The sequence below is a fragment of the Phodopus roborovskii genome, unplaced genomic scaffold (genome assembly GCF_943737965.1).
Source record: "Phodopus roborovskii unplaced genomic scaffold, PHOROB, whole genome shotgun sequence".
NCBI lineage: Eukaryota > Metazoa > Chordata > Mammalia > Rodentia > Cricetidae > Phodopus > Phodopus roborovskii.
In genome coordinates, this window is record NW_026126434.1 from 24,847,715 (window position 1) to 24,868,004 (window position 20,290).

Consider the following 20,290-nt stretch of genomic DNA (forward strand, 5'->3'; position numbering starts at 1 on the left):
GTGAGACCAGCTGTTCTGCTCATGGTCCCTCTTCACAGAAGCCTCAGGACAGCTGAGCTCTGTGAGACTCCGGGGACTCACTCAGAGATTAGAGAATTGAAAAGGAAAAGATTATAATGCTTTTTGGCCTTTTAGCCAAGATCATGTATAGGGGGAGAATCAGACAGACTCAGCCCTACATCACACATACACACACACCAGCAGCTTGGACCTGAGCTGGCCCCTGTTTTTCTGAAGCTTGCTGTGAGGAAGAAACCACTTCTATGATGCTCCACAGGTGTGGCTGGTCACAGCTGTCCAGAGGGACAGATGTTCCTACATGGAAGTGAGTGTCCAGGTTCTACTGCATCTAGAGGTTGGCCACCTGTGTGACTCATAGGGGCCTCATATCACAATGGGAACATCATGAACTCTGTAGGTTTGAACTCTGAAATCTACACTTCGGTGGGACATGGCTTTGAGAAAACTTTCAAATATCAGCCACAGATACTCTTCCAGAATATAGTAGTCTTTGCTTACTTTTGTTTTGGGTTTATAAAGTGTCAGGATGCCCACCCACCCATGGTTGTTGAGCCTCAACAGGAAGGGGTTCTGGCACCCTCTGCCCCACAGTTCAGACGATGTCCCCGGAGCTGACAGCATGGGTCTGCTTGCTATCTACAAGAAGGTCCTAACATCTCACAAGGCAGAGGGTAAACAGGGTAAGGGTGGTGGTGGTGGTGGTTAAGCTGATGGAAATGGGGCCGCTAAGGGATGTCATGCCAGACTGTGGTGACATGTTTCAGGCAGCCTCTGCAGGTGGAGCTGAGAACTTAGGGAATGGTCAGCAGGAAGGGCTCGGTGGGTGCTGATGTGGGCTGAGAATCTTGTTATATGTGAGGCTGTGGCAAACCTCTGCCCTCTGGCAGTGTGGGCTGCAAAGACGACTAGGTAGTTCTGGAAGGTAACAGGAGCTCTTACCGTGGGCAGGGTGGAGGAGCATTTGATGTCCTTTGGATCTGAAAGAGCAAAGAGGAGACCAGTGGCTGAGCATGGCTGCCCACAGCAACCCCCCATCCCTGGCCCCGGGGCCTCAGGAGTCCTTAGGGTGCTGCTGGCAATGGGACTGCTCTTCACCTGGCTTTCCTGCTAAGCGAGTGGGTTCAGGGTCTCTCTCCTCGCCAAAACAGAAATCAAAGAAGGGACTATGTGAGTGGATGGGTGTGTTTCATGACTGTAACTTTTACTAGACATTCGTCCTTGAATGTATGTAATAACGTTCATTTGAAGAGAACAAGACACCGTCAGGAGCTTTCACTAAATAAACAGAAGCCTAAGGAAGACAGACAGCCCAGGTGGAGTGGCTGGCTGGGGAGATGAGGGCACAGCCAGCACCCCTTCCGTTCTTCCACTGACCTCTGATGGGCACGTGGCGGCCCCCGCTCCAGGAAGTGCCAGACCATGGGTGAATATGGAAAGAGCTTGACAGTGTGGTAAGTGAGCCTGAGCCAAGGCCACGGCAGACACATGGAGCGGTTAGATGAAACACAAAAGCGTGAGACTGGAGCCGGGACGCTATCAGAGCAGCATTTATAATAAATAAATAGGTGGCGAACTTCTACGAAATAAAAGTGAGTGGAGGTCAGACGCCTCCCAGGAGAGAACAGAATGCCAGTGTCCCTGAAAGGAAGCCAGGGGTCACAAAAAGGTGCTGCCTGTCCTGTTACTGAAACTCATCCAGCAGCGTGCTGGGCCTCGGGTGGTCACTCAGCTCACCAGGCAAGCGGCAGTTTGTCCCTGAACCCTGTGTGCATGAGACATGTGTGTGAGAACTGCCCTGGGGCCTGACACACTATCTGGGATGCAGGTAGTAGTCCGCATGGGACGTTCTCTGCTTGCCACCCAGGGAAATGTCCCAGTTATGACAGCAGGGGACAAGAAGAGGGTCCCAATCCCAAGGCAGGGAGCAGGGCCAAGCTCAGACCTCTTTGTAAAAGCGTAGGAGGTGGAGGTGCCCTCAGGCATGGTTGGCAGAGCACTGGGGAGCTGGCCTTATGGGGAATGGAACACAGCCAGGTTCAGACGGAAACAGCACACACATAGCTGAGCACCAGACCCTGGAGACAGCCTTGTATTGTACAGAGAGGGGGAAGGAGGAGGGGCCGCCAGGGCACCAGGACCAGGCCACCAGGACAAGCCACTTCGGTGAATGAAGTGCCCAAGAGAGGTAGAAGCAGAGCAGTGGTGGGAGGTGGCTGATGAGGCAAACCAGCTGGTGTGACCTGGGGCCAACATCAGGAGGGCGTGGCGTGGAAGGATGAGGAGAGATGTGGAGGCAAAAAGATAAAACAAAGGTCCACTGCTCTGGGTAATTCTGTCCTAAGTAAGGATGGAGCTGAAAGGTGACATGTAGCCCATCTAGCCACTGCCACACCCTCTGTGCTTCCTTCCACCCCCCTCACCCAGAAGCAGCTTCTCCATCAGTTAAAGAAGAGAACACGCTCCCCAGGGACAGGGCAGTCACAGGGCCCAGAGCCTTAGCAAGGAGGGACTGTGACTCTCCAGGTATCTGGTATAAGATAAATGCCTGGGGGAGTGGAGGGGACAAGGCCCAGGAAGACAGGGAACACAATGGCCTTTTCAAGAACCTCAGTGACTTGCCGGCTAGTTAACCGGTTGCCTTAGTGCAGCAGCCACAAGGCCCTGCCCATCCCACAGTGCACTTGCTGAGGCCGGCCTGCCACCCTCCAGTCAGCCTGCCACTTCCTGGGACTCTGGAGAACCCTGTCAAATGGGGCGAAGCAGGGGCTCACATGGCCCATTCTGCTTACAGAGCACACATCTGAGTCCCAGGTCTGTATGTTCGTTTCTATTTTCACCTACCAGAGCTTGGCAAGACGGAGGTCACTGAAAAAAATTGACAAACTGGCTTGAGCAGTAGGGTAAAAAGAAATGAGGGCAGTGTGGAAGCTGGGGTCGGGGACAAGGTCAGTGTGTGCAGGGTACAAAGGGACTGGAGCCCTGGAGATGAGGGCAAAGGCTGGGGACCACCCTGACACACCAGAGTCATGTGCTTTCCATCTTGCTTCAAGCAAAAATCTAAGAACTAAGTGGCCAGGCTACCTTATGAGACCAGGGCCAGGACGAGGGTCAGAATGGCCCGGCTCCTTTGCTCAAATCTTTGCTTTAAATGTTATTTTCAATATTTGTTAAATCAGAAATCCAGGGCTGACTGCAATAGAACATGGACTTCATTTTCCTGTAGACACTTTACCTAATTAGATATATGGCTTTAAGTCACACCATGGTTTTATGACATTGCCCGAGACACAGCTTATCGCAAAGTACACAAGCTGGTAAAGTCCATGTCTGCATGTGGAGGTGGTGGGGTGAGCAGGTGCGGCCACGTAGTTTGGGCCTGTGCCCTCAGGTGGATGTATGAGGGGGACCTGAGACTCCCTGGTGATGCAGATACCCGGTGCTAAGGGAAGGACAGGGACAGGGAGATGAGGGGGAAGGGATTTCCACAGGGGTCACTTCAGAAACTGGGAAAGAGCAGAAAACCGAGCAAGACTAGGAGAGAACGGGCTGCTGGGAAAGTGTGTACAGGCCTGGCTAGGGGATAGCCAGGGTGAGTACCAGCACCAGCAGTGCTGCAGTCCACACTAACTTAACCTGAAGGCTAAAGCCCAGGTGCCCATCCCTAAGGCCATGTATACTCACGTTCAATGAGAAAGAGAAAGCACACTATCCCCATGGCTGCCACGATGGCCCCGGGCACAATAAATGACAGTCCCCAGCATGTGGACACCCAGTAGCCGGCAATCAAGGATCCCAGAATGTTGCCCACAGAGGTGTGGGAGTTCCAGATCCCCATGATCAGGCCTCGCCTACAACACAGGATAAGGGGACAGTGAGTGGCACAGTGATGTCAAACGGGGTCTGTATGTAAAACGGGAGCAAGAACGTGGCAGCAGGAGCTGGGCGCACAGAGGGGCCAGTATGGCCCTGCAGAGGCTCCGTCTGCATCTGCAGGCGAAAGGCTGCAGCTGCTCCTTAGAGAAATGTGCTTTCATTCTGCCTCAGGCTACATCAGCACACCAGCGTCCACCTTCGCACAGAGATCCTTGAGTCTATGATTCAAAGAGGAAGGGGCATTTTCCTGCAATTTCTTGGAAGGCTCGGGATTTAAATTTGTGCCTCTGCAAACATGGTAGTCGGTTGACTATCACAGTGACAGAAGCTCACAGTGCTACACACACGCCAAACAACTAAAACAGGCTTTCTAAATCAGGCCTCTGAGTCCATCTCCCATTTTAGCTCCTCCATCTTGGGTGGCGTCTCTATGGTGACTTAACCCCAGCTAAGCCAGGCTGGGACTACAAGTGACTGCACTGTAGTCAGATCACTAGAGCTGGGCCAGGCCTGCTAATTATGGACTGGGTGACTTCTGCCAGAATGTCTCAAACTCCACAGTCAGATGCAGACTCCAATTCAAGAGGCCTCAGACTGGGGCCCAGACTCTCTGTCCCACAAGTGTGAGGGAAGCTGAAGCCAAAGGCCACACAGCTCTCAGGTGTGGAGTCCAGGTCACACTACCTGCCTAAGTGGCCAGGGGAAGACTGTGTTCTGAAGGTACATAGGTCCTGGGTTCTGAAGGCTGTAGCCCAATGGGAACTGTAGAGCCCCCATCTCAGAGGTTTCAAATCATTGCTTTAAGGAGGAGGCACATTAATGCTCCTGAAATAGGCTGAAAGAAAACTTGAAAATGATGTGGTCCAGTTTCTATCAGAATCGGAAAAAAAACAAAAACACAAACAAAAAAAAAAAAAAAAAAAAAAAAAAAGAGGGGGCCATTTTTTCCTCACCTTCCTTTTCCAAACCAGTTGCTGAGGCAGGTGACGACGCTGGGCCAGCCTGTGGTCTGTACCAGTCCATTAATGATCTGTAGATAGGGGAAGAGGTTCACTGAGGGGAGATGCTGGCCCCTCCTCATCCCCCCTGATCTGGGACTCACAGAAATGGCAGAACTTTATGTTAGTATCAAGCACCAAAAGCGAGAAGTAAGTTTTATATTTACATATAGTTTAAACTGTGAAATTTAAACTATATAAGTAGTTTATACATAGAAACATGGATATATTATAAAGTATATATAAGCCAGGAATAGTGGTGCATGGCTGTCATCTTAACTGCTAAGGCGGTTGACATCTGTCTGGCTAACATAAGACCTCGTTTCAAAAAATAAAATAACACACACACACACACACACACACACACACACACACAAAGTTAAGTTAAAAAGCCAACCCAAGTTTTACATGGTGGCTCAAAAACCTACAACTCCAGTACTCAGGAGGAATGCTATGAGATTGAGGCCAGCCTGGGCTACATATAAAACATTTCCTAAAAACATGAAAATAGGGGCTGGAGAGATGGCTAAGAGGTTAAGAACACTGGCTGCTTTTCTAGAGGGCCTGATTTCAATTCCTAGCAACCACATGGTGGCTCACAACCATCTGTGATGAGAACTGGTGCCCTCTTCTGGTGTGTAGGTATACATGCAGGCAGAACACTCTATACATAATAAATAATACATCTTAAAAAAATGAAAATAAAGCCAATCCAGCTAGGACCCTTAGCCAGGAACACACTGACAGGTTGGGATCAGGCATTCTAGACTCCTTGAAATCTAAACATTCTGGAAAGACAAGAACTTTTCTCTTTACAGACTGGTTTATACACTGCTACAAATTGAACCTAGAAATGCCCTGTCTTCCCTGACTGCCCACCAAGAAGATTCCTTCTCAGACCAATGCAGCCTTGATCCAGTTCTGGCATGCATTCCCACCTTCTCCAAGCAGGTGTTGGACCAGCATTTAACGAAGAGACTGCTACCAGAGAGTTCTGATGTCATCAGAACGGAGGTTATAGCAAAAAGCCCAGCCCAGTGCAGGTTGCCTCACTGGACAATGGGTCTTCCAGGAGGCATGCAGAGAGTAGCATGCCCACCTGCTGCTGCTCCTGGATCAACAGCTCTGCCTTGGCTAGAAGAGCATGCTGGGTCTCTGAGGACTTTCTTTCCTTCCATTCTAATTCTGTACATCATTACAGTCTGAGGCTTCTGCATCCAAGGAGTCAAAGAGGAAGGATCAAATGCATTGATTGTTGGGCTTACCATGACTGCATCCATACAGAACGGTCAACGTTCTCTAGACAGTGTAACAGCTAGAGACACACCACTCACACTGTGTTAGGTATTATAAATAACATAGAGACAAATAATCCACAGGAAGATGCACGCTGATCTATGCCGCTTAATGCACGGGACTTGAGCAGTTGTGGGCTTTGCTAAAATGGGAGTCCTAGAAGTGATTCCTCCAAGGATGTCAGGGTAACTAAGTGCAGGCAGGAACAAAGCATTCTCATAATAAAGCAGTTATGCTTTGTCAGGCTCAATGGCACAGTCGTGAAAAGGAAAATTAGACAAGAGTGGCCTTGGTTTTTCTATCACAGCTCCCCACCCTTGGCCATCTGGAGAAGTTGGGCAACCCTATTTCCTTTGCTAGTCAATATTTACCCACGGGACTGCAGGAGAGGACACAAAGGCTGGGCTCCTGTGGAGGGCAAACCGGGCTTCTGGCCCTACCTCTGCACCTACAGCACCTCTGCTTTGCCACAGGTCCTGCAGTAAAGGCCTCATAGCCGCTGGCTCTGCTAGCAGCCATTCCTACCCTGGCCACCCCATGGCCACTTCAGAGTGATCATTAAGGCTTCACACCTCATTAATCTGCAGGCTGACAGCTCCTGAAATAGGAAGTAGCCACACAGATGCCAAAGGAGGGCCTTCCCAAGCCACCTGCTGGAGGCTTGACCTTGGAGAGGCTCTGTTCCTCTCCTCACCAGCATCTGCCATCCGCTTTCTTAGCAGACGTGGGTTTTGGGACCTGAACCATCCTGTTTCTCACAGTGAGCCTAGATCAGGCCCTTACCTGGGTCACCACGTAGAATCCCAAGCTGTGGATGTTATAGAAATAGCCCAAGCCGAACAGGGCTGTGAAGGCGCCACTGGCCAGCATCCCAAAAGTCAGGTAATACCTAATCGGCAGGCGTTCCCCTATTATGCCACTGAGGGAACAAGGAAAGAGACAAGCATGAGGAAAGAGCACACAGCACACTGCCAGCAGCCCAGCCACGTCTCCCGGATGTCCTGTGTCATTCTCTGTGCTTCTAGACCTCTGAGCCCCACCATTTCCAGGGAGACCAGCAGGAATGTTTCTCCATGAAGCTAGCTCACTTACTCCCACAGGATCCCTTATACCCATTTCTCATAAAAGTCACCAACCATCAGACAATAAAACACACACCATGACTCACACCAATACTGCCCAGCAAAGCAGGCCTTGTTAAGCCTTCTTTTATATCAAAAACACACAGTACAGAGCTATTGAAAATGCCAACCGTCAAGCTGCAAAAGATGACTTGAAAATGGGACTGATGTGACCCTGAGCAAGCCGTCCATTCAGTGAGCAGTAACCAAGAAACCTGTGTGAACACACCTATTGGGTGTGTCAGCAAGGACCACACTCCCCTGCCCGGTCAACCACTTCCTGCCACAGCCGCAGCTGCCTGCCTGAAAGACATGCTTTCTCACTCAGTGTCTAAGGCCCATCCGGAGGAGCAGAGGCTGAGTGTTAAGACAAGCAGTGAGGCTCAGTGAGCTGAATTACTTGCAGTTTTACCTTCCTGGGCCATGTGAGGTCAAAGTGAGCTACATCCACGTGTCAGGTCGGCTGTGGGACTGGAGTGGTGATGAGCATGACAAGTCTCCAGCTTCATAACAGGGCAGACACAGAACGGGTTGCTATCACCATGACACCACGCTCTACCACTTGCCTAACAACATCACCAAGGACACATGTGATTTCAGCAGATACAAAAGACCCTTTGTGATCTTTCAAAACTCCATGGGGGCTGGATCACTGGTTAATGGCACTGTGCTCTTCCAGAGGACCTGAGATGTGTTTTCTAGCACCTATGTCAGGCAGCTGACAACTGTCTGTAACTCCAGCTCAGCTCCAGGGGACCTGATGCCCTCTTCTGGCCTCCATGGACACGTGCACACACCTGCGCGCGCACACACACACACACACACACACACACACACACACACACACACACACACTTTTAGAAAATCCAGAAACTCCACAAGCCCACACACTTTCAGGAAATCTAGAAATTCCGCAAGCCACACTCCCTTCCACGTAACCGGTTACTCCAGGATTCCAACAAGCAGAGAATGTAGGCAGACACCTGCCTGCCTGCAATCAGCACCCTGGAGAAAGCGCCATTGTTCCCACAACATCTCCAGAACCTGCTCACCATCAAGCTGTCCTATCTACACTCACCAAACAGGAAAAATCTACCTAGAAGCACACAAATGACCACTAAAACAGTAGTGAGGCATAATGACAACATGGTGCGCAGAACCTGATCACAGAGATTGGAGAGCATTCTAGAGATAAGTTTTCTCTACTCCTCCTTGCTCACTTTGGGGGATTAGGAGACATTTCAGAGGCTGCTAACATGCCTATGCACGGGGCAAGGGGCTGAATCATATGGGCTCCCAAGAGCATCTGGCATTGGCTACCACTGTGAAGTGTCCCCTGGTACGGTCGCCTGGAGCCTCACCTAGCACCTCTTCTCTGTTTGTGAGATTTAAGGAACAATTCTGGTGGAATGGTCACCACCCCATGTCATACCTGATTCTCAAAGGACTCACCCATGCTATACCTGCTGATCCTGTCAGGCAAGACCTGGGTGCACCCATCTCCCATGTTTTCAGTCCATCTATTGAGGCAAGACCTTAGTGGAGTGGTAGATGCACAATGGTCTGAGGGCTGTTGTGCCTTCTTGTCATGGCACAAAGCCCATCCGTAAAAAGGCAGGTGTCCTTGCCCCTGAGATTTCTGTATGGACTTCATGTTCAACAGAACCTTGATGTAATAAACTCACCGATGAGCTGCATGAGAAACTACCTTTGCTGATGAAGATACAATAAGAAACCTACTTTATTTACTAAGCTAGGTTTCTTGGGCAGGACAGACATCGTTGGAGTGAGGACTGTTCTATGTCCTGGGTTGTTTAGCAGAACCTCTCATCTCTGCCCACTAGATGATGCTAGATTCCCCTCCCTTAGCTGTGAAAGCTACAGATGTTCCCAGGCACCACTATATTCTCTAGGGTATAAAACTGGCCAAGTTTAAGTACCACTTTCTAGCAACTGAGGAACAGTGTGTGCCACCCCACTCACCACTGCAGAGTATTTGTGTACCAGGAACATTTACCTTCAGAAGGGTTTATGGCTGGTAGGTTGATGAAGACTAAGCCTATACCTTATTGCTCTTTGGTTGGGCGTACCTCATAGCCTGGCACTTGAGCATCCTCTACCACCCATTCTCTCAAACACACAAACTAAGCATCACGTGGCATTTGCATCTGATAAAGGGGGTTGTATTTACTATTGGCAGGAATAACTTGTTCGTAAGTCACTTCCTCCACAGGGTCCCTGGGCTGGGAAGGGCCCTGGGTCTTGATCCCATGTGTTGGGAGGCTCTCGGAGAAATAATTAAACACTTACAGGGATTCCCCAAGACTCCCAGGCTCTAGGTGTCTAAATGAAGTCTCTTGGGATACAGGTTGTTAATCTCTATGACACTTTGCCTTAATGTTTTTTTCCAATTCTGGGGCTCCACCCCTGGTTCCCTTACATGCTGTGTATGCTAGGCAAACACCCTATCACCAAGCAATCTCTCTAACCCTTCTACAACATTATTTTAGAATATTACAGGAAGACAACATCAACTACTTTTCACCAGCCACTCATTTGCTTTCTGACCCCAGAGACATCTGCTACCTCCTAGGTCCTTCCAATGACAGGAAAGAACATTTCCTGTACTGAAGAGCCCAGGACACTGGAAGTGGTTGTAGCGTGAGTGGCCCTACCTCAGGTACATCCCAATGGCATAGGCGCACAGGAAGGAGTAATCCAGGGCTCCAAGTAGCTGCTGGTAGTTGTTCTTATCTGTGTGGATTTGAGAATCACCAGAAGGGCTCAGAATTATTTAGTTTGTTTTAAGAGTTGCACTATAAAACACAAAACCTACATTCTGCAAGCCCCTTAGAAAGGGAGGTGTTCTAATTCCAAAAACACACGGCAGCCCAGGGGCTGGCCAGCTTCTTGTGGAAGAAAATTAAAGTCACATCTTTTCCAAGTTGTTCTTGAATATGTCCTTCCAATTGGAAGTGGGTTTAACTTTTGTGTTTCAGTGTCACCTGGCTGGCCTGTGGCACCCCTCATCAGATTTGCTTGGCAAGCCCTACCTCCAGGTGTGACAGGTACACACTGCAGGCTATCTTCTAGGGCCTTCCCAGCACAGACATGCTCACTTAGGGGGTGGCCTCTCTGCATGTAGGCATCAAAGATCTTGTGGTTGTTGAATGTTTGCTGGGGGACAGCTATCACTGAAACACACTTATGCTTGAGGTTAGCAGCACTGTCTTGAGACCAGCCAGGCTGTAGGAACCCCAATGATTGGCTGTCAAGATCCCTAGGCAACAGATCATTTGACCAAACTCACCGAAGGGGGCCCAGCCACAGTCAGTCTCATTGTGCAGGAGCCAGTGGGTGGGGCCATGCTTGGTACTGCTGCTTGGGCCATTGAATCTGGGATCAGGCTCATCCCCCGCAGCACATTGCTTATGAAGCTCGCCCTAGAGCAGACAGGGATGGTGGTACAGGAAAAGAGGTTACTTGGGATGCCTCAACCACGCAAAGTGGCTTCCCCACTTTGCTCAAAAAAGCAATGACTTTTTTGAGAAGAGGCCTCTGGTAGGTCTGTGAGGCCCACAGGAGTTCCTGCTGCAGGCAGTAGGCTCCAGAAGCATTTTGCAATAACTCTAGTTCACACCTACAGCCAACCCAAGCACCACCAGCCTTTAGAGATCACATCAGGCAAGGGAGTGCCAAGCTGAGGGCCAGCTGCCAGTCCTCCTTGACAGTCTGTCCCTGGGCGACGTAAAGGGTTAAGTGCTAGATGCCAACAACCGAATACTGAGGGGATATGTCCATTGAGGAACAGTTTATGTCAAAGCAATATCTTTTGTAAACCTTTACTGGATTCTCTTTCAACCCACATACTCTTTCTCTCACACACAGAAGAACTGACCAGTCAAAAGAATGTGTCAGGGCTGGTGAGATGGCTCAGCAGGCAAAGGTGCTTGATACCAAGCCTGAGGACCTGAGTTCAATGCCCAGGACCCAGGTAGAAGGAGAGACCCAACTCCTGCAGGGCATCCTCTGACCTTCCAATGCACCTTCCCCACATACAAACAAACAAACAAACAAACAAACAAACAAATAAATGTGTGCTGGTACAATCCTTTAGTCCCAGCACTTGGGAGGCAGAGGCACGAGGATCCCTATGAGTTTGAAGCCAGCCTGATCTACAGATTGAGTTTCAGGACAGCCAGGGCTGTTACAAAGAAAAACCCTGTCTCAAAAAAGGAAACAAACAAAGATACAAACCGAAAGGGTCCTAGCTATAGATGCCCTGACCTTTTACTCAAAAGGCAACCTGGGAATCTTTGTGTCACCAGCTTGACTTTGATAATTCCCGTTGGCAGTCACATATTTCATTCACTTATCCTAATCTTCTCAAACTTTCACCTACTAAATGTGTTCCCGTACTTTGTTTTCCCTTTGGGTTAGTATAAGCAATGTTGCCATAAAGACATTTACACTAGCTGGGTGTGGTGGGACATGCTGTAATGCAGGTACTCAGAAGTCTGAGCAGGGTTGCTATAAGTTTTCAAGGCCAGCCTGGGTTTCATAGTAAAACTGTCTCAAACAAACAAACAAAAAAGGTTTCCAAGGGCATTGGGCTATATGTGATTTCATGTATTTCTGAACTATGGTGAACTGGGGCATTATGGTGGTGGTAGGTGCCTAGGCAGGATATGTGACCCACCCCCAAATGATCCATTTCCTTCAGCTAGACCTACCTTCAGGATTTGGCCACCCCTACCCCCAAAGGTCTATTCACACCTGTATTCAGCAGGGGTTAATCCACTGACTGGTCAGAGCTTGTGTGATCTGTTGGGATCCTCTCATCTCCTGGGCATCGCTCAGCCACCAAGTTGACAAGATGGCCACCCCAGGAAGCAGCTGAAGCCTGTCAGGGCCTCATACTTTCTATTCTATTCAGAGTATGCCTCTTCTCAGGGAACACTAATACTTTAATTACTTCAAAATGCATTCATTTTTTTATATCATTATTTTATTAAAATGTTATCTTTTACACTTTCCCTGTTGATTTCCTTTTTCTATTCTTTTCTTTTGAAATAGGATCTCATTATGTAGCTCTGGCTGTCCTAGAACTCACTATGTAGACCAGGCTGACCTCAAACTCAGAGATCTACTTGTCTCTGCCTTCTGAGTGCTGGGATTAAAGGTATATACTGACACACCCAGATTTTGGTGATTTACTCTTTCTTATTTTTTAATTTTTTAAATTTGCATTGGTGTTTTGCCTGCATGTGTGCCTGTGTGAAGGTGTCAGATATTGGAGTTACAGATAGTCATGAGCTGCCGTGTGGGTGCTGGGAGTTGAACCTGAGTCCTCTAGAAGAGCAGTCAGTACTCTTACCTACTGAACCATCTCTCCAGTCTGGTGATTTATTCTTAAGCAGCATCTCTTCAAATAAGCTTTCAGATTATTTTACTCAGTTAAAAATTGGCTGGGTGTGACAGCACCTTTAATCCAAGCACTTGGGAGGCAGGGGCAGGCGGATCTCTGAGTTACAGGCCAGTGTGTTCTACTTGGTGAGTTCCAGGCCAGCTAGGTGCTCATCCTGAGACCATGTCTATAAAGGAAATCTCTCCATGTTTTCCCCATAACCACTGGAACTTTTTTGGCTTTTCCAGATAGGGTTTCTCTGTGTAGCTTTGTAGACAAGGTTGGCCTCGAACTCACAGAGATCTGCCTGCCTCTGCCTCCCTAGTGCTGGGACTAAAGGCATGAGCCACCATCCCCACCCCACTTTTAGGAAGCACTGGAATTTTTCAGAAGGCAGCTTTCCTTGACAGCTCTGACCCTTTCAGCTTTTGTTTTCTGTTTGCCTGGGGTTTTCACCATTTTCAATTCTGTGAACAAAGAGGGATGTCTACATACACTCGGGGTACCCTGCAAAAACAATCCTTTGGGAAACCATCTATTTACAGGTTCTGTTCTGGCCCAGCCTCCATGGAGACATAGACCCCATCTGTCTACCAGCCAAGGAAGACATCTGTCTCAAATAAAGATCCCTGGCTAAGGTGGAGGGTCATGAGAAGGGGCAACATTGTCCTCCCAGCCCTAGGTTTATCATTGTGTTTTTAAGGGTACATTTTTTTTTTTTTAAATCGGAGAAAAATAAAAGTAATCAGTGATGATTCAGGGCAAATGTAACCCTTATTCCCTCATTGACACAGATCACTTGACAAATGAGTCATGATCACTGGCGAATCATCCACTGCTCATTCTCAGCTTCAGGGGCCATGCCCAAATGTATTTCCAGTTTTGTTTATAACCTTCTGGGAAACACAGACTGCAGATGGTGACTCATGGGGTCCCTGATAGAATCATTCCCGTCCCCAGTGCCATGTGTGTCATTTACAGCGGGAGCTGAAGTGAGTGCATGTTTCTCAAGTCTCTGTGAAATCTAAACCATATGTGGAGACAGTCTTGTCTGTATCAAAGGCAAAGCAACCTGCAGGACTCAGCATCAGGCTAATCCATACACAGGTGCACTGGAAAGTCTGGTGTTAAACCACACAAGATGCTGACCATATGCAAGTAATTAACTGTCTTGGGAGACTCTGGGCCAGCACTGTTAAGAGCAGAGACCTGGGGCTGGAGAGATGGCTCAGCAATTAAGAGCACAGGCTGTTCTTGCACAGGACCCACATGGTGGCTCACCATTGTTCATAATTCCAGTTTCAGGGTATCTGTCACTCTCTTCTGACCTCTGAGGGCACCAGGCACGCATACAATGCATATACACACGTGTAGGCAAAACACTCATACACATAAATAAAAGTAAATAAAATCTTAAAAAGATAGTAAGAGGACCAATGTAGAAGACACTAACGTACTCACTTACTCCAGATGACATCCCCAGGGCTGCTGTGAGGTCCGTATTACACAGTAATCACAATAGACCGTTGGTTATGGGATTCTGGTTCAAACCAGAGGCTCCAATGGTGACTTTTGCTTACTTAAGGCAAGGAGAGTGTGACATTGGACCATGTTCACACCCTTCCTGGCAAAACCCTCCCATGTTCATACCTCTTCCTGGCAAAACCCTCATGATTATTAGGTAAAGTCCAAGAGTCAGGTCATGCCCCAGTGACCCTCTGGTGCCCAGCCCTGTCTCACTCATCATACCTGTCTGTCCCACAGGCAAGTGACTTTGTGGAGACCGGAAGCAGTCCCTCCCCCATCACACAGGCCCAGCCTTGGCTGAGTCCTGCAAGCACCGCCCCCCCCCCAGCAACGCTCTCTGACTGCTTGATCCCACCCAGGTCTTCAGCACTCACCCAGGCCCCTGCAGGGGTGGCCTGCCATTTGCCTTCTGTGTTTGCCTCTGCCTGGGGCCACATGTGAATTTCTCTAAGCAGGAAGAGTCACAGAGACAGCATTCAAACTTCCAGGGCCCATGCCCTTGTCAGGTGTCACACACAGGAGCTTTTAAGCCACTGACTACTTTCCTACCCACAGGTCTCTTTGAAGCCTCTCTTAAAGGTCTCCAAGTGTTTTGTTTCTATGGCAAACTCCTGGCTACCAGGAGCCAAGGAAAAGCTTTAGAACCTTCTTAGTAAATGGATGTGCTGGAGGAGAGGAAGCACACAGGCCTCCAGAGACAGCAGCCCCCACCCCACCCAGTGTTGGGGGCCCTTCAAAGGCAGCTAGCCCTGCTCAGCTGGGAAGGTCACAGCACCAGAGTCCTGGACCAGGTCCCTACTGACGATAGAAGGCAAGTGGATAACAGAGCCATAATTAGGCTAATCTTGGCACGTGGTAGCAGTCATGTTTATTCTACAGTAGTCAAAAGCCACTCACTCCTGCGACTGTCCCACAAGTAAGGTGGGGTGAGAAAACATACCTGCTTCCTTCCTAGTTCTGACGTTAAAACAGAGGACTTGCCGTCCAGTGAGACACCTGTCCCCAGCCCTTCCCCTGCCTTCATGTGTACACTCTGTATGAACAACACAGGTTGCCCCAGAGCCAGGCAAGAGGCCAAACGGCACCAAGTGTTGGAGCCCCTTGGGGAAGCATTTAAGAAAAGAAAACCCAGACAACATAAATATTTAATTAAGTTTGGGAATTCTGGAACTGCAGTCTGATGGAGATAGATGTGCCTCTGAGAGGGTAAAGCATGAAACATTATTTCCTGAAAAAGGAAAATACGACCAAAAAAGATCCTAAAAGGAAGATGCTAGAACAATCAGTCTCTAGCAATCTCTTGGCCCCCATTCTTCTGCCCTCAGGCTCCTAGAGTCACCAGTCTTCAGGCAGATCACGGGATAGCCGCGCGCGTGTGTGTGTGTGTGTGTGTGTGTGTGTAGATCTCTTACCTTCACTATGCTGATAGGCTTTCGGGATAAGTGGAAGCTTGCATATAGTAGAAATGTCAGCATGAAAATGAAGGCCCGGTACCTGGAACACATGTAGTTTACAGGGCATGAGAGGTGTCATCCTGTGTCGTCTGTGTGTTAATCACACACCAATCCCACGTACAATCTCATGACAGTATCAGGACATTAAAACTACTGCTAGTCCTGATTGTTCAAACCAAGACTACTGAAGCCCTGTAGGAGCTGGGGGAAGCCAACATCTGCCCCCCCCACTGCAATACTCTGTCCCAACAACAAATAGTTCTCTAGTGGATTCCACTTGGGGGCTCTATAATTCAAGGCATGTTTCACACCAGTCTGTGCAGTAATAGTGTCAGACCCCATGGGTTGAGGGTTCTATCCCACACACGGCCCCCACTTCTAATGACAAGTAACAAATTGTGGATCCCTGCAGGCCCTGTCTCTCATTCAGTTCATTTGCTTGAGCGACTCTGCCCCCACAGAAACCCTTTCTTGTAGTTGCCACTTACTCCAAAGCCCAGGAAGCCAGCCAGCTTCACAAGAATGAAGACATGCTGAAGAAACACTTGTCTTCCCCTCTCTGACTACAAGACTTTTGAAACGATGAACCCCAAGAAGTGAGAATCTCCCTAGGATGCTCACATCTGGAGAAGAGAAGGGCTAACGCCTTAGGGAAGAGATCTTCAGGGAGAGGTGGTTCTGTGAATGAAAGTGCTTGCTACCCAGCCCGACACCCTGAATTTGAACACTAGAACACACAGATCGGAAGGAGAGACTCCATTCCTGGAAGCTTGTACTCTGACCCTTCCACAATTCACCATGATAGATGCATATCCACAACCATAGACACATAAACAAAATGAATAAGCAGGCTTAAAAAAAAAATCAGAGGCCCAAACCAACATTTCCAGACTCAAACGGAGAAAGTAGGGTGGTGGCTCTGTAACAAAGAGCTGAAATGTAGAAACTGGCTTCGGAATAGGGAATTGTCTGAGCTCTCTCCTCCCTGGGGAAGCCTGAGTGGAAAGTCCATGGGACACTCTGTCCAAGCCCATAAGGTGAGCAGAAGAAAGCAAAGCTATGAAATGTAAACAGAGTTCATCCCAGCACTCAGGAGACAGAGCTGGGCCTGCCCTGCAGGGGGCGTGAGGGGTCTTAAATCTCTGAAAGCCTGGGGCAGAACAGAATAGAAGGTTCTCTCCATTCTTTGGCTGAAGCTGCTACATGGCCCATCCCCTGAGCCCGAGGCTGGATAGAATAGTCAGTCACCCACTGACCTCTTAGACAGGCTCCTTCCAAGACTGTCTTCTAGCGCACAGGGCAGGGCAGCTGGGGCATGGGTTTCCCTCCAGAGCCTCTCAGTTTGACCCAGGAGCCTGGGCTATCTTGCAGTGGCCACTCAGGACTGCCAGCTAAGACTTTAGGAGTAGAGGGATGGCTCAGTGGCCTCAGGCTCTGTCTCCTATATTGATGATGAAAGCTGAGGAGGGCCCAGCCCTGACATTCCACATTCCTCACAGTCTCAGCAGGGTTCAGTCAAGGAGACAGGGGAATGAGGTGGTGAGGTGTCAGTAGCCTTGGGCCCTACTTTCCACCAGGCCCTTCCTCAGGTGGCTGGCAAAGATGCATGCAGGCAAAGGGGCTCTTCAGGACAGCCCCTCATTATGGCTGGTGAAGCCATAAATGGACCCTTCAGGAAGAGAGAGCCTGGGGGAGGCAGGGCTCACAAGCCTCCTCCTGTGGGTTGGAGTCAAAGGTCAATGAAGAGTAGGATTTCCCTGAGGCAGAAAAGGAAGCCTTTATCTGTGAGTGCCGGGCCCAGCCTACTTCCTCCATTTCCAAAGTCATACTTTTTCCTTTGGCCTTAGCTTCCTAGAGGATTGGGTGAGGGACAGGCAGTAGCTGCAGACTGTCTTTCCACGTCCAGGAGGGTCTGCAGGTAATAGCAGCTCTCAGCTAGTGGCCACCATCTATCTGCCCTGCTTGGCCTCTGGGAGAAAAGCGTCCCATGCTTTCACAGAATTGCAATCCTGGTCTATGTGACTGAGGGGTCTCTCAGGATCCCTCTGGATCTCTTGTTGTACTTGGTATCTTTGTCACCCACCATTCTCTTCTCCAAGCTGGACAGGAGCAGGGAGGGGTTCTGAACTTCAGTGTATTCAGAAATAATGTCCTGAAGATGTCACGAGTTAGTATGAGGTCTTGTCAGGTTAGGATGGCCCTAAACCAAAGACTGGTGTCCTCCTGAGAAAAGAAGATGCTGGGAGTGGTGGGACATCAAGCACTCAACATAAAAGGGGAGAAGAGCTGAGGACTCAGCTCAGTGCTAGGGTGCTTGTCTAGCACGCGCAGGGTCCTGGGTTCAATCCCAGCAGCACAAAAATAAAACAAAAAGAGAAAAGGTAAGTTTTTCCTTCCTGACAGATTAGGAGTCTAAACAATGTCTGAGATGTCACCATCAAAGCATAGGACTCTTGAGGGCTCCAGGTAACAGCACCCACCACGAAACAACTATGAGAAAGCCTGATACCTATGTTCCATAATGAAATATGGGGGGAAAGTCACCCAGTGCCCCATCACTCTGCCCCATACATCACCATCCAGAGGACAGACTACCACCAGACCTTACCACTGATCCCTGGAGAAGGAGATGATGAAGCGGATGCCCACGGGGAGTCGAGCCATTTACGTCACCCCTGACCTTGGAGCTCCAGTCCCGAAACCAGATGCTTCCAGAAACAAGTTAAGGTTGTTCTTTTGTACAGCCCTTCAGTTCACACAGTCTGGAAAGCAACAGCAAACGGGTCCTAATGGGTCCTTTCCCCTCTTCCTTCCATCAGTGTTGGCCCAGCTCTATCAGAGAAAGAGAGGCATTAAGAATCTGTGGTCCATGGGGCTGGAGAGATGGCTCAGAGGTTAAGAGCATTGGCTGCTCTTCCAGAGGTCCTGAATTCAATTTTCAGCAACCACATGGTGGCTCACAACCATCTGTAATGAGATCTGATGCCCTTTTCTGAACAGCAGGCATACATGCCAATAGAACACTATGTACATAATAAATAAGCATATCTTTAAAAAAAAATATGTGGCCCTAGCCAGGAGTTGGTGGCACACACCTTTAATCCCAGCATTGGGTAGGCAGAGGCAGGCGGATCTCTGTGAGTTTGAGTCTAGTCTGGTCTGATGATAGTATCTAGGAGACACTGGCAGGCAGAAGTCATTGCATAGATGGGAAGATGCCATCCACAACTGATCAAGGCACACTCTGATACCAGGGGATGCCCTGGGAAGGATTGCTCAAATGAAGTTCACATGATGCTCTGATGATTCCTGAAGGAAAGTGGGCACTCATCTCCGCCTTTGGGGCTTCCAGACTGCCAGTCTGCCCCAAAGCATATGTCAATTATCAGAGCATGGGGTGAGGGTGGGCACTGGACTTGTTGGCTCCATTACTACTCCCTAGGCCACCTGTGAGCCTCAGCAAGAGAGGATTGTAGACTTGGGGAAAAGGATAGAAGGGATCAATCATCACTCATTTAGGCTGTGGGTCTTCAATTGAGCCTGCAACTGGAGGCTGGGCTGAAAAAGGCCAATGCTGGGAGGGACGGAACAAAGCCAGAGAGCTGATAAGGGGCCCAGTACTGGCTGAGGTAGGCAGGTCTACAAGCCTGAGCCCCACAACACCCTCAGCACATAAGTTCCAAAGTGGAATCTACTTCCCCACCCATGGGCTTTCAACAGACAAATATCCTGGGCTGGGGGTGTAGCTCAGGAGTTTACATGCACATGACCAACAACCTCGAAGAGAGTTTAGCCCAGAACCCAGCCCCAGAACCCTCATGGAGGTGTGGAGGACCTTTTGACCTCAGACAGGAGAGCTTTTCCTTCCCCAGGGCACCACAGGGAGTTAGCAAATGTTACTCATTCCTGACCCTACACCGACCTGCAGTGAGTAAGCCCAGGCCACTAGCCAGTTTGCTGCTCCCTTAACTTCTCCAGCTAAAAAGAAGGTGATGGCCTAATGACATCAACAATGTTACACAAAGACATGATCTCAGGAAGGCCTTGGCAGAGGGCCTGGCATACAGCAGACAGTCCATTAATACTGGTGTGGGTGTTCTGTGGGTGAGCTTCCGGGAGGGCAGGGTTTCCCTGTCCTATAGTCTAGCATAGAACAAGAGCAAGGGGCTTGGTTGGAGCCAGCCTGGTGGCTTATGCCTGTAAACCCGGCACTCAAGAGACTGAGGCAGGAGGACCATTTTGAGTTGGAGACCAGCCAGGGTTACCTAGTGAGTACCAGGCCAGCTAGAGCTTTGTAGCAAGATCCTGCCTCTAGATTAAACCAAAAGTTTTGGGACTTTTGCTCAAATCTCCATATTTAAATGGTATCTTTCAAAAAAGGTTCATTCAAAATGAGTTCTTTAGGTTTGCTCCTACATATGCTTCAAGTGTACTTGTGAAATAAATCTGTGATGATAGCTTTGGGTTAAAGGATTTGGTTTCAACTATTTGAGGCTTGAAAATGGACAGCCAGGGTCTAACTTTTTTCCTCTACCAAAATACCCCCTGCTACCAGTGAAATCTGTCACCCAGCAAAATCTGGCCAACAGCAAA

General features: G+C 49.1%; 1 protein-coding gene across 2 annotated transcripts in view; it reads right to left on the reverse strand.

The window, feature by feature from the left end:
• The window catches only part of Slc37a1 (solute carrier family 37 member 1), a 57,363-nt gene that overhangs the window by 20,850 nt on the left and 16,223 nt on the right, over nucleotides 1-20,290 (reverse strand). For both annotated transcript variants that reach the window (XM_051187045.1, XM_051187044.1), the window contains exons 2-9: nucleotides 18,306-18,529; nucleotides 15,656-15,737; nucleotides 10,620-10,752; nucleotides 9,985-10,063; nucleotides 6,972-7,107; nucleotides 4,848-4,924; nucleotides 3,703-3,869; nucleotides 961-998 (exon numbers count right to left, since the gene is read on the reverse strand). In XM_051187045.1, coding sequence (XP_051043002.1) covers nucleotides 961-998; nucleotides 3,703-3,869; nucleotides 4,848-4,924; nucleotides 6,972-7,107; nucleotides 9,985-10,063; nucleotides 10,620-10,752; nucleotides 15,656-15,737; nucleotides 18,306-18,361 — 768 coding nt within the window. In that variant the 5' untranslated portion in view covers nucleotides 18,362-18,529. The remainder of the gene's footprint in view (nucleotides 1-960; nucleotides 999-3,702; nucleotides 3,870-4,847; nucleotides 4,925-6,971; nucleotides 7,108-9,984; nucleotides 10,064-10,619; nucleotides 10,753-15,655; nucleotides 15,738-18,305; nucleotides 18,530-20,290) is intronic.